This window comes from Acipenser ruthenus, chromosome 2, assembly GCF_902713425.1.
Source record: "Acipenser ruthenus chromosome 2, fAciRut3.2 maternal haplotype, whole genome shotgun sequence".
Lineage (NCBI taxonomy): Eukaryota > Metazoa > Chordata > Actinopteri > Acipenseriformes > Acipenseridae > Acipenser > Acipenser ruthenus.
Genome location: NC_081190.1, coordinates 23,832,337 through 23,846,674, shown reverse-complemented (window position 1 = coordinate 23,846,674; position 14,338 = coordinate 23,832,337). Strand labels below are relative to the sequence as shown.

Here is a 14,338-nt window from a genome sequence, read left to right as displayed (position 1 = left end):
TGAGGAGGGTGGAGGTGGGAGTCTGGTGAGGCGTACAAAGAAAACACCATAACTACTGTCAAGCATGGAGGCGATAATATCCTTCTATGGGGCTGTTTGTCTTCTAATGGTGCAGGAAATTTAGTTCCAATACATGGTAAAATGAATTCCATAGCATACCAAAAGATATTGGCCAATCATCTGAAACCCTCCTCTACAAAATTTGGTTTAAAGCTCAATTAGATGTTCCAACACCTACGCTCTAAAGCACACATCAAAATCTACTTCAGAATGGTTGAAGATAAATCGAGGTTCTGGAATGGCCTAGTCAAAGTCTCAATCGGATTTAGATCAGGAATCTTTGGTATGAGTTGAAGGCTGTGTACAATAGGAGTCCTCGGAATTTGAATGAACTGGAACAATTTTGTGTTGAAGAATGGTCAAAAATTACTAAAGAATCATGCCAAAAGCTTTTGACAAATATCCTAATTGTTTTAAGAGGTTCTTGCTAAAGGTGCCTCAGCTAGCTATTAACTTAATTTTCATTGTTGGGGTATGAATACTTTTGAATTAGCATTGCAAAAAAATTGCTAAAATGAATAATTTTGCTACAAAAGATTTTTCCTATAATTTTGTTTGAGAAATTTCTAGAACTTATACATTTATTGAGGTATGTAAACTTTTGACTACAACTGTGTGTAGTATGAAACTGTCCTGATGCAAGTTGGACAAAAGACAAGGTAAGTTGGTTTCTGACTTGCAAGTTCACGGTTTTCATTGGTTCATCAGTCTAGCATGCGAGTGCAGAATTGAAGCACAATAATGTTCACACGTCCCCAGAGAATTTCTAAATATTGGCCAATATGTTCCTATTGTAAGTGTAATTTTATATTTGTTCTTAGAAGCATTAAGAAGACTTGGTTGGCTGACTCAAAACCTCAGCACCTCATTGCCAAAATAGGCTTAACCACAGACACAAAACCAGAAACAGAGTTCAGCACTTTATTATATTCAAATTAATTCAAAATTTGCACTGCACATGTATTTACAAACTGTCATGAAAACTGCACTCATTACGGGTATACCATCTCGATGTCTTAAGAGGTACAGTGGAACAGCACACGCCATGTGGGGTGGGGTGCCTACAGCAGACAGTTCAAGTTACTTGCGCTTAAACATCACAATTACTGCCTGTATCTGCAGTTTGAATCTGCCTTCCTTACATTAATACCTTAAATACTGTAACTGAGAAATCTACAATGTAAAGATTTATATCGGGCAACATTTTGCTTTAATTGACGGAACCTATGGTATATTTCCCCCAACAGGAATGCTTCTCGGCTAACTGAAAATGCTTCAGAAATGAATGTGCATGTTTCCATATGTAATGTTGGACATGATATGCCAGTATGTATGCCTAATAACATACATCATGTTAAGTAAACACTTAACTAATGCTTTTACTTTCTAATTGAGTTGGGTTACACTTTAAGTGCCTACTCATTTTGAACTATGAATTATTTCTATGGAAAATTCTGCAATTTTTACCTGGAGAGTTCATCACTAAATCGTAACTGTCTATACCTAGTTTACAATATAGAGACATGTACTGTAGTTATGTATTTGGCCCCCTCACTGCAAATATTCAAAGTAAGGCTGTCTGTCACCTTTACCTATTTACAAGTTAGAGGGGGTAAGCAAAGCTATAAAATACAGTTCTTACCTTTTTTAGCATCATACTTTAACCCCCTTTCTGCTGAAGATATTATTTAAGAACTTTAATTAAGGATACACAGACTCGTGTGACCTACCAGAACAGGAAGTGCAAACATCACTGATATAAGGTAATGCCTTAAAAACACACTGCACAACAATAATGGTGTCATTGATTGTTATGAAGTTAAAACTTTATTTAACTTTGGTTATAAATAAGCTAGGTTTACAAGATCTTTAAGGATGGTAAGTACCAGCATTTTAACTTTTTCTGTGGTGAAGTATCTGTTTAACCTACCAGCACTAACAGTCCTCAGAATACAAAAATAGGAAATGACACTCTTACAGCTGTTTGGATAATTACAGAACATTGCGCTGAAATTGAACTTGAATTTACTGGTTGTTGAAACATGGCACTTCCTCGGAAGAAGCTTCAATTTACAAATGTGGAGGTAGAAATGGAGTGATGCTGGGCTAAATGTTTTTGGCTTTAGAAGGGTCTCGCATTAAATTTCTACAAAGATTACTGCTTTAATTCTAGACTATTTGGATAAGAAGAAATGGGATACCTTATTTTAAATCTGTATCATATGTATACTGACAGCCTGTTGTTGCCTGTTATTAAAATTAAACATTCACTGCATTTGATGGTATTGAGATTAAATACAAAACCTGCGGGTACACAAGCTTATCTGATCCACTGGACAAAGAGTTTTTAACTTTAAGAAATAGTACAATGTGGAAAGCAGGATTTAACCACCTAGGTAAAGAGAAAATAAGCATCCAGTATGCTATTTATGCTACTAGCTTTCAATGTACTTGCTCTTAATTTTGTAAAGAGATAACTACAAAAAAAAAAAAGCCTCAGTGACAGGATTTACATCCAAAACCAATGACATTCTGTCAAGCTGTTTGTGGATTGCAGATTAATTGAAGAAAATGTATTCCTAAAGTCTAAGAAAACAAGTATCTTCAAATTATATTGTCTTATGATGTTTACAATCATACTTAATGCAATTACTCAAATAGTGTGCTTTCTTATTTTTTGTATTTCATAAGTCCGAGTTCAGTGCTGCAGCTATACAGCTGTACACTAGATGAGACTGGCGGTTACTAATGAAAGACACTTGCTGCTGACCTAGCCTGCTCCACATCTATGGCTAGTAACTAGAGCAGCTCCTGGAATCACAGCCATGGGTCATTGTTTTGCAGGTGCTTTAACAAAACTAAATTTGTGTAGTGGCATGTTTGACATCAAATGGGAATACGGCCCAAAATAGCGTGTCTTGACACAAGGTCATTCAGTTCTTAAATGTATTATATAGTCAAGAAAGAACAAAATCTGCAAGCAAAATAATCACACTTTCTCATTTCACACTGGAGTGCAACATGTTTTACTGCACTGGTTAGCTAGGTTTCAGCAGAGGCCATTTAGAAACAAAATCCTAACCTTAATGCATGGTTCACATTTACACCTTCTATAATACTCAGTTTGGTTTTTGTTTGAACCTTTATGCTTTTAAAACATACATAATTACAAAACTTAAAAGTGGATTTCATTTAAATGCATCTTTAAAAAGATAAATAAAAAGCACAGCCCTATAAAACCTTTACACTACACAACAATTAAGAATTATATTTAAAAAAAAAAAAAGAAAAGAAAAAGCCTGCTGTATTAAGCTCACACTAGCAAAGAGCCTGCAAATGCCCCTTTTCTCGTGGTTTACAATTACTGTTCTTAGCTACTTCCCACCAAAGAAAGTCGCAGGCTATTGAAGGCTTTTAGAGGCAGGATATGTCTCTTATAGACAGCAGTTTAGAACACCGCTGCATTGCTGGTGTCTTCTAGGATTTAAATTCTGGTAGGATGCCCCAGCCATTTTGCTCTGAAAAATTGCTGTGAATATACAGTAAAATGTAAAATATTTGAACAACAAACTTCACTGTACGCTCTGTAAAAGTTGCAGGAATAGTCAACTCCTATTTTTCTGGAAACTAACCTTGGAGAAATCCTGTTTGCCCTGTTTAACTTTCATGTTGAATGCAGTATAAAACTTCAGCTATTAATAAAGTTTGTGCTAAAAAAAACAAAACAGTAAGAGTTCAAATGGAACATGATTCACAAGCCATGAGTCTTTGGATGGAATTAGTTCTGCTCCTGTAAGTGCACACAGCTTAAAATGGTTGGCAAAGCTTGAAGTCAAACAATTGTCTCCTTGGAATCCCTTTTGATTGGAGGCAGTCCTAGCAGCGCGCGCTGCGTAGACGGTACGCTAGAAGACTTCGGGATGAGGAGTACGACTCTCTGATTGGTCCGCCGCCATTCATTATATAGTCTACAGTGATATCTGAAAGAAACCTGGAGAGAGAGAGGGTGGGAGATTTTAAAAAATGGGTTACGTGAACCTTTTTAAATGTTTGGTTTTGCAAACTTTATTAACTTGTTTCCCTATTGAGGAGCTACATATTTCCCCCCACTAGAGAGCATTGCTGAGGGAAAATGGGATAAAGTCACTTGTTCAAATAACCAACTATAGCCAAAGGTTTTGCGTCACCCTATAGAATTAACTAATTTCACTTCATAAAGTCAAATGAAACCTGGTGAATAAAATTACGTTAACATATTGAATTACATACCGCTTTATAGTTTTCCATATACTTAAGGAAAAACAGAAACATTTTGAAATATAACATGAAATACTGTTCGATTCTGGCAGACTTTTGCAATATCATTTAGTAGTTTCTTTGTCTACATGATGTTAAAGATCTAAATTATGTTCATATAGTTTTTTTTAAATAATTTCTCAATCCTAAAATTCTAGGTGATGCAAAACGTTTGGCCATAGCTGTACTCTCTATAACCTTTACAGGTACTAGTTAAGAAGTATGTGCCTTGCTGTCCTGTAAAAACCTGCAAATGACCATTACCTTCTTTTTGCTGTCACTATTTTAACTCAGTTATGAACTATGAAGATATCCACATTGTTTCTAACTAGATATCCAGTACTGGGAAATTCCAGCTACAAAATTGATTCGAGTGGGTTTAAAAAGGAAACGTCATTGTGGTGTATATATATCTAATGGAATTAATAATTTTACACAGCGAGTTCACAATATTGTCAAATCCCCCGTTCTTGTAATACATAACTTCAGAGATTCACAGATATAAGTTCAAACAAACAAGCGTTTTGGGTATTTCCTTTATCAATATATCACAGTGATTTATGTACTAGCAGAAACACGTCTACCTGACTTGTCTACATGTTCATTAATAGAGCACTCACTAGTGTCCAAAAGAGGTAAATAGTAAAGAGTGCAACGGTCAGTGCTATTAGTCCAACAGCCTCCAGCCTGCTGCTAAAGTGCAGATGGTCCACAGCTCCACGCAAACACAGCCAGCCAGAGATTGTAGCCAGGGGAGTAATGAAGAGAAAGCACACCATGTCTCCAAACAGTGTCCGCTTCTCATGCGGAGGGCCTGGATTTTTTAACCACTGAAAAATACAAACAAGTGATATCAAAACATATTCTTTCTGCACGGCTCCTGTACTGAGATAGGAGAAATACATGGTTTATTTTCATTATCTATTTATATTCCACTATAATGAAGAGTTTAATGCTACCATACACATATTGTAATATGATATTGCATATCCTCACCGTTATAAAATAATTTCAGTTTTTATTCATTTTGCATAGATGAGCTTCATCAATAACATGAACCTATTAGTGCCAGCTGAAGTCTCACAACCCGCTCATTAGTGATCTTTGTGTCCCATAATGGATCTGCATATAATGGCTTCATGAAGCTGAATAAAAAGGTAAATGACCATATATAATCTCTTAGTCATTTAACTCTTTCATGGCTAATGCAAAAACAGCATTAAAATCAGAGCTGGAGCATGTCTGGACGATGTACCAACAACCTTTCCTATTGAAATGAACATTTATTGCTTGGTACTCGGAAAAACATTGAAATTATTAGAGGGTGTCAATACCTAAAACCTCACTGTAATTAATCAATTTGAAAAAAAATACTGGTTTCTAAGTCTCTGTATAGACACAATGAACCACAATTCTGGTGACATTTGCAATATTTTAGAATGCAGGGACTCATGTGGTCTGTTTTATTTGCTAATTTGTTGCAACTCATTTTATTTAATTTCATATTCAATTAGAATATGTGTATGCCCTTGCTGTGTAGAATTGTCTGGACTCTAGACTGCTGACCTTGTTCAACAGACTGACACATCTGTGAGTCTAATGCTTTGTATTTGAAATCAACAAGTTACTTATTAAAATCAATACGTAGAAAAATACAGCTTTTTATTTTGCTTCTAGTTTTAGTTTTACATTCCCATTATGCAGATAAACATGTAATGTACCTACACTGCAAAAACAGTGCTGTCCTTTTACATACTCCTTCTGCCCTATAAAATCAAGAAAATGACTCTGTACTTATGTTAAGTATGAGATATGAATCTTACATAACACCTGAAGTGCGACCATTAGAAAGTCAAGTAAACCAATATATGATTCAATTAAGATCCTGTCATCTTCTAGTTGATGTTTGGAAGATGTGTGTATGTATGTACTTTTGAGGCAGAAGCAGGTCTGAATGAAAGATAAGGTCAATTGTATAGTTAATGACTGCTGCAGAAAATAATAATGAAATTAAAAATCATTGTGCTGGGACACATATTTGAAGAAAACACTGCTTGAAATGAATGCACAAAAATGAACATGCTTTTATTTAATTCCTATAACAAAAGAGTGTTTCTCTCCATCCTTTAAAGGATCATTTGATGTGGGTTTATTTAACTCCTCATTTTTTTGTTACAGTAATTTAGTACTCCAGCTAAATCAATGAAAATATCCAGTCAAGGAAAACCCTTTTTTTTTTATATCACCGTTCAAAGCACATTTCAAAACTCCAAAGTGGGATAATCAACTGCTGCACCTGACTGAAACCTGTGACTGAGACGATCCATGAGGCTTAGAAATTAAAGTACTTTATTTATCAATGAGGCAAAATGTTCTGTGTGAGAAAGGCATCACACACCATAGGCATCCGAGCCGACAGGCAGTGATGGCAGCAGCTGCAAACACCTGTTCATCCTGGCTGCAGCCGGGGCCAGCTCCAGCTGGACGACTGGAATCCAACTTTGCACCATGTGGAAAAGCAGATTGTTGTACAATTTGCCACTCTTACAATAAGTTATATATTCATAATACTTTTCTTAGTTTTATATTCATGAAACTTATCTAGACTGTAGTTAAAGAAGCCAACTGCTGTCGTGTGAATATCAAACAGTTTTTTTTTTTTATTATTCATACAAATATTCCTCAAAAGTCTTTTTCAAATGTTAAAGCGTTATGAAATATACTGTAAGGTTCACTTTCTTAGGAGGATGAAAAAGAACCGGCTTGGGGTTTTCTAAAAGATGAGTAGCTCTGGAGTCGATTTCTTCAATGGAAAAAAAAACTGCAGCAGCACTGTACTGTACCAGCAAATGCTGTCACTGATGATTAAACACTTCACTTTAACTTGAGGCCCTGCTATGCCAAATGGAAAATTATTTCTGTAATAGGCTGTCTTCAGCAAAATACTGAAGCTTACAACAGGTTTAACTTATGTTCTGTTAACATAAGGGCTGGATTACAAATGTAATGAAGCTATCGTAAATATATTGATGCTAATAGTAAACTGGTGGGGTATATTTTACCCTTCCCATAACCATTTTATTTGTACATTTATTATCGTCGGGGGTCCTGCAGAAACCCACTGCCTTTCAGTCACCGCAGGGAAGAAATCAATCCAGTGCCATCATATTAACCATTCTTCCCTCATGCTGCCTCACCACATGTGAGGCATAACACAGCACTGTACAGAGAATCAGTTCCAAAAACAGGCTTTTGTTTTCATTTCTAATTGTACACAAAAACAAATGGCTCATGCTCAACCACGCAACACTGAGCATTTTACAATTATTGTTTTCTCGCATGACATATTTTGAGCAGATTAATACTTGAAAAGTACTCGGATTATGTTCTCTCTTGCCAACACAGAAAATAATTCAACGCCATGAACACTGAAGCACTACGTCAAGATCTCATTACAATATATTAATTCATCCATAAACCTTTGAAATAAATCATATAGGGCTTGTATAGCCCAGAGTATTTTGTAGTCCTCCATATCTTTTCATGGCATCTAATAAAAGTACTTGAATTCACAATTGAATCTGTTGGTTTATCAGAATACATTCCCCCAAAAAAGATCAATTTAATGGCCAATTGCCATGAAAAGTTGCTTTTGTGTTAATTCAGTAATTATGCAACATTCAGATATCTAACCGGTTAACTTAGCTAGCTTTGGCTGGGTATCATGGCTTCTCCCCTGGCCAAATAGAAATAAGCCAATATGCAAGTTTAAAATAGGTGCTGCAGGGCAGGCTTCTGTAGAAATGTTGCTAAGCCCATAGACTGCTGAGGGGTACATGAACAGACAGATGGCTTGTTATACCAGCAGCAAGCGCACTGGCAAATGTAGACAGCACATCAGTACACAATGTCAACAGTAAAGTGACAAAAATTACAGTATCAAGCTCTGACCAAGGAGATGACACTGACGAATCAACTCATAATTAGCATAAGACAAGCAACAGAAACAAAAAGTAATAAATCCACAATTTTCAAAAGCAAAGAGAACAACAGGCTGTGAAAAGAAAATATTATTTTAACATATTTTGAAGGAATTTCAAAATGTGCCCCTCTTTTTCATAAAGGAATGAAACAGATTTAATGGTACAAAACTAGGAAAATAAAATAAAAATAAATGCCTAAGTATGTCTATACATGAGTTTATCCCAGAATGATAACCACTAATCCATCAGTTATTGCAGATAATACTAGCCTTTTTGTTTTTTTGTGTTGTAAATACCAAATCAAGTGGTTAAGATAGTCAGTGTTGTTTTCTGGTTACAAGTTAGTTTGCAGTAGCTGTGAAAAGATTTCCATTACACGAGAGTAGATGTTAAAACTTCATGCTGATTTGAACTCGGCTCTTGCCAAGATAAGCACAAACTAAGACGTAGCTTTACAGTAAACTAATGTGATCCATATGCGTCTCCATCCATTTACGTTTCCTTCCATATGATGATGTAGATATCCTTCTGTCTGGTGTTAATGGCTGAAGTGTAATGCTGGCTCCAGGGATCAGCTTATTTTGCCTCCCTGGCGCATCAGCACACACAACGGCTGCGATGCTGGCTCCGGGGATCAACCAAAGTGCGGCCTCCCCAGCGCATCAGCATGACAACCGTCTGGATTGAGCTAAGTAGGATACATCTCTGGGGTTTTCAAGTGGGCACCTTCCATCCTCAGTGTTTCGTCGACTAGCCCACGACACCTCAAGAGGGCTCGACGGTGATTCTGGCGTCCCAGCATCACCCCCCTCCGTCCCCCACTCAACTCAGCCCAGCTTACTTACCTGTCCCCAGCCAGAATCTTTCCGTCTCAACCACAGCCAGTTGCTGCTCCTCTCTGCTGCTTCAGATAAGTTCTTCACTGTGCAACGCAACTCTTGGCCACTGAATCCGACGTCTCTGAGAAACCGGGTTGTAGAATGTGCCACAAATCCTCGACAACCCACTTCCACTGGGTAAACCCGAACTCTCCATCCTCGCTGTTCCGCTTCAGTGGCTAGTTGAGCATACCGCAGTTTCTTCCTCTCATACGCCTCATCTACAGCGTCCTCCCATGGCACTGTTAACTCTACCAGGTGAACAAGGCGTGCTGATCCAGACCACAAAACAATATCTGGTCGAAGGTTAGTGGTGGCAATCTCAGGTGGAAAAATAAGCCGTTGACCAACATCTGCCAGCATATTCCAGTCTCTAGCAGCTTCCATATGTCCTGGGCGAGGATTGGTTTTAACACCTTTTCTTGGTGGTTGCTCTCCTGGGCGGAGGAATGTTGTCTTTTGTGTGTAATGTTTTGATGGAACAGGTGGCAACTTATTGGTCATGTTACGCTTGTCTTCCAATGCTAAGGCCAAACATCGCAGCACCTGGTCATGGCGCCAAGTAAACCGTCCTTGGCTAAGAGCCACCTTACATCCTGTCAAAATGTGCCTTAATGTTGCAGGTGATGAACACAAAGGACATGAGGGATCCTCTCCTACCCAGAGGTTTAGGTTCTGTGGTGATGGGAGAACATCATATGTTGACCTGATGAGGAAACTGATCCTGCTCTGTTCCATTGACCATAGGTCTTGCCAGCCAATCTTGCGTTGTTCCACACTCTCCCATCTCATCCATTCTCCCTGTTTGGCCTGGGAAATGGCCTTTATACACCTCATCCTCTCCTCCTGCTTTTGCACCTCGTTGACTACCAGCTTCCTTCTTTGAGCTGGGGCCGCCTTGTGCCATGTAGGAGGAGTTGAACTGAAACCAAGACCCCCTCTTCCATGCTGAACTTGCCCCATGATATCACCAATTCGAAGGGCAGCCTTTGCATCTTCCACAGCTTTCTTTGCCGCCCACTTTCTTCCAGTTTTCAACACAGGTGCTGCCTCCCTTACGCATTTATCGCGTGACTCTACTAATGTCATTTCCAGTCTGACCTTGGCGCACATAAACTCCTCGGTTAGAGCAGAGACTGGTAGCTGCAGTATTCCTTTACCATAAAGTCCCACTCTGCTGAGGCAGCGTGGAACTCCCAACCATTTCCTGATGTATGAACTGATTAAAGCTTCCAGCTTCTCTACTGTTGTCAAAGAAACCTCGTACACAGTCAGTGGCCACAGCAACCTCGGCAGTAGACCAAACTGAAAGCACCAAACTGAAAGTTTTAGTTTACCTGGTAGAGCGCAGCTGTCTATGCTCTTCAACCCTTCCACTGCTTGTTGTCTAACTTCTCCCACACGAACTGTGTCCTTTAGATCCCCGTCGTACCATCTCCCAAGACTCTTCACTGGCTTCTCAGACACTGTTGGTATTGCCTCACCATTAATGAAGAATGTTTTATCTACTACTTTGCCTTTAATTATAGAGATGCTCCTTGATTTAGTGGGCTTGAATTGCATTCGTGCCCATTCAATGTTATTGGTTAATTTGCCCAATAATCGATTAGTGCAGGCTACTGTTGTAGTCATGGTTGTCATGTCATCCATGTATGCTCGAATTGGTGGTAGTCGCATTCCAGAAGCCAAGCGCTCTCCTCCTACTACCCATTTTGATGCCCTAATGATTACTTCCATTGCCATGGTAAAAGCCAGTGGAGAAATGGTGCATCCTGCCATTATTCCAACCTCTAGGCATTGCCATGTAGTGCTGAATTCTGAAGTTGAAAAACTGAATTGCAAATCTCCAAAATAGGCTTTCACTAAATTTGTTATTGTCATCGGTACACTGAAAAAATCAAATGCTGCCCAAAGTAGTTCATGTGGCACTGAACCATATGCATTAGCAAAATCCAGTAATGTCACATGGAGCTCCTTCCTCTCCTTTTTAGCTGACTGAATTTGTTGCCAGATCACATTGATGTGTTCTAAGCAACCTGGGAAACCTGGAATGCCCGCTTTTTGTATTGAAGTGTCAATGAAGCAGTTCTTTAATAGGTAAGCTGACAATCTCTGAGCAATAATGCTGAAGAAAATCTTGCCTTCTACGTTTAATAGGGAAATGGGACGAAACTGACTGATGCTTGTAGAATCTTTTTCTTTAGGTATAAAGACTCCACCTGCTCGGCGCCATGCTCTTGGTACAACCTGTTTTTCCCATGCCACTTTCATCAATTTCCACAGAATTCGTAGAACTCCTGAAGCACTCTTGTACACTCTGTACGGAACTCCGTTAGGCCCTGGAGATGATGAAGCCCTTGCTTTTTTCACAGCTTGCTCTATTTCTTTCCACTTAGGTGCACAGTCCTCCATTTGGTATTCTGGTGGATTGATAGGTGGGATGTCTGACGGAATTGACATAGGCTCCTGCCTTTTTGAATCTGTATGTGTTTCCTCCAAATATCTCTCCAGCTCAACCTTAGATGCTTTTAGTGTGCCATTCTTCTCACTGGTGAATAACTTCTTTACAAATTTGAATGGGTCTTTATAAAAGTTAGCTCTCGCACGCTCCTTCTTTTTGTAGCGTTTCCGTAGGCGCTCAGCTCTGCGCAATGTTGCAAGCTTATCTTTTATGACCCTTTGTAAGAGATTGAGTCCCTCCTTCTGACTTTGTTCTGCTCTTCTCCATTGGTTCCTCAGCTGTCTCCTTTCTCTAACTAAGCGTTCAATCTCCTGCTGCCGTCTAGACTTTCCAGGAATAGTTTGTACTTTTTCCTTCCTTTTTTCAACTCCAAACCTCTCACTTCCATATGCGTAGATGATGTCCCCAAATTTATCCAGCTTCTTTTCATCAGTCAAATCTGTTCACAAGTTCCAAGGTTCTTGTGGGTGGCTCTCCAGTTCCAATTGTATCAGTACTTGCCTCATCTTGTACTTGCACTTAACTGCTCCACACTTTGCTGTATTCTACTACTGCTCTCAATCACAATTATATTTTCTGTATCTAGTACTTGATTTTACTCTTAAAAGGAAACTGTATTCACGTTTTTTTGTAATTGCTCTTATTTGAAATCTCTGTTATCCATTTATTGTACTTGCTCTTAATGGAATTTACTCTTATAATCAAATATTTTGAAGTTTAACTGCTCTTAGTAGTAATCACGCTTCCATTTGAATTTTCTCTTATTTACTACTGATTTTATTATATTTTATAACTTCTCTTATCTGTAATCTGATATTTTGTATTGTGATATTTTGTAATGTGATACCTTGTAACAACTGTAAGTCGCCCTAAATAAGGGCGTCTAAGAAATAAATAAATAAATAAATAAATAAATAAATAAATAAATAAATTAATAATAATAATAATAATAATAATAATAATAATAATAATAATAATAATAACATTTGAAAGTGTTTCTGTATTACTATATTTATATTTGTATTCATACAGAAATCATGTTGCCTCCATAAGCATTTTTACCCTTTATTTAGCAGACACCTTTATCCAAGGCGACTTACAGAGACTAGGGTGTGTGAACTATGCATCTGCTGCAGAGTCACTTACAATTACGTCTCACCCGAAAGACGGAGCACAAGGAGGTTAAGTGACTTGCTCAGGGTCACACAATGAGTCAGTGGCTGAGGTGGGATTTGAACCGGGGACCTTCTGGTTACAAGCTCTTTTCTTTAACCACTGGACCACACAGCCTCCTCCTTACCCTCAATGCTTCATCATCAGGCATATCTTATACTTGCATCCTGAACAGTACAGTGTACTTCACAGGTATCATCACACTATACTGGCCGTCTACAATTTACAGTTTGGGTCGTTTGCAGAAAAATGAATGTACATTTCTTTTTTTTTAAATAATACTAAGAAAACCCACAGCACCTGAAAAAACACAATCCACCCAAACCTTCCCATTCTCACAGTGCCCAAGTCAGTCAGGCCGTGTGGGTTTAGTGGGCATCTGCTAAGAAATAAATAATAATAATAGTGAGCTTGTTCATCAGCTGAGGTGATTAAGATGAGACTGTGTCTGCCTGCTCCACTCTCTCTGCCTGCTCCATGTTGTTTTCCTTTCATTAAATCATACTCTCTGTGTTTCCCTTTTTAGAAACTTAGTTCATGCATTTCCCACATAACATCCAAACAAATTAGTAATACTGTAATAGCCTGTGTTTAAAAAAAAAAAACGCCCTGTGACACCACACTGATAAAGGTCTGTTAATTTTTTGGTTAAGATAAGTAATCCTGCATTTAACAGTGTGACTTCAATATTTCCAGAACTCTGACACACTACTAGAAATTGCAAGATCCACTGATTATAAGAAGAGATAAATACATTGAATATCTCTGACATATGGCACTGCAGCGAGGAAGGTTAAAACCTGAATGTTTATATGCTTGACTTGTTAGCTTTACCTAACGCAGTAGTAGATGGGACTTGGACTTTATTAGTCTATCAAATATGCTACCGTGATGTCATCACCATGTATCAAAGCATTTTACTTCAAAGGAAATATTTCAAAGCAAAATTGCCTCACAACCTCATTGAATGCAGAACCCCCAAAATGAAATGTATAATATATTTAACATAAATAATGTGTTTAACAAATTTATTTTTTATATTACATGTAGTATATAAAAAAATGTGTTGAATGGTATGAAAAGTTATGAAATCGATACAAAAAAGCTTTTCATTTGCAAGTTTAGCATAACTGCAGATGAGGTTTCTTAGTCTGTTTGCTTCTGTGAGAGAAATGTAAGTGTTTTGAGCCTGCCAGCAAATCATTTGATGTGCAAAAAAACCACAGCATCCAGATCAAACACCAGCCAGTCACTCTCTGGGCAAGTTCACTCTGTCCAGGCAGGCAAGCTGTTACTTTTAAACTTTCCCAATTATGATGAGCTCCTGAACAAATGCCACATTCCATTTGTGCAGGGAGCATCTGTGCTACCAGTGTAGCACTCCCTGTCCCAGCTCCATTCATGCCTTTGGCATGTTGTGATCTTAATGTCACTTCACATCACAAATTCCTAATCATTCAACTGATGTCAAAGAGGGCTGTAACAAC

General features: G+C 38.1%; 1 protein-coding gene across 2 annotated transcripts in view; it reads right to left on the bottom strand.

Moving 5' to 3' along the window:
* Positions 1 to 967: 967 nt before the first annotated feature.
* LOC117408389 (E3 ubiquitin-protein ligase MARCHF3) overlaps positions 968 to 14,338 on the bottom strand; it is a 45,535-nt gene continuing 32,164 nt past the window's right edge. For both annotated transcript variants that reach the window (XM_058992413.1, XM_034903651.2), the window contains 2 exons: positions 4,977 to 5,186; positions 968 to 4,051 (listed from right to left, as the gene is read on the bottom strand). In XM_058992413.1, the coding sequence (XP_058848396.1) occupies positions 3,893 to 4,051; positions 4,977 to 5,186 (369 nt within the window). In that variant the 3' untranslated portion in view covers positions 968 to 3,892. The remainder of the gene's footprint in view (positions 4,052 to 4,976; positions 5,187 to 14,338) is intronic.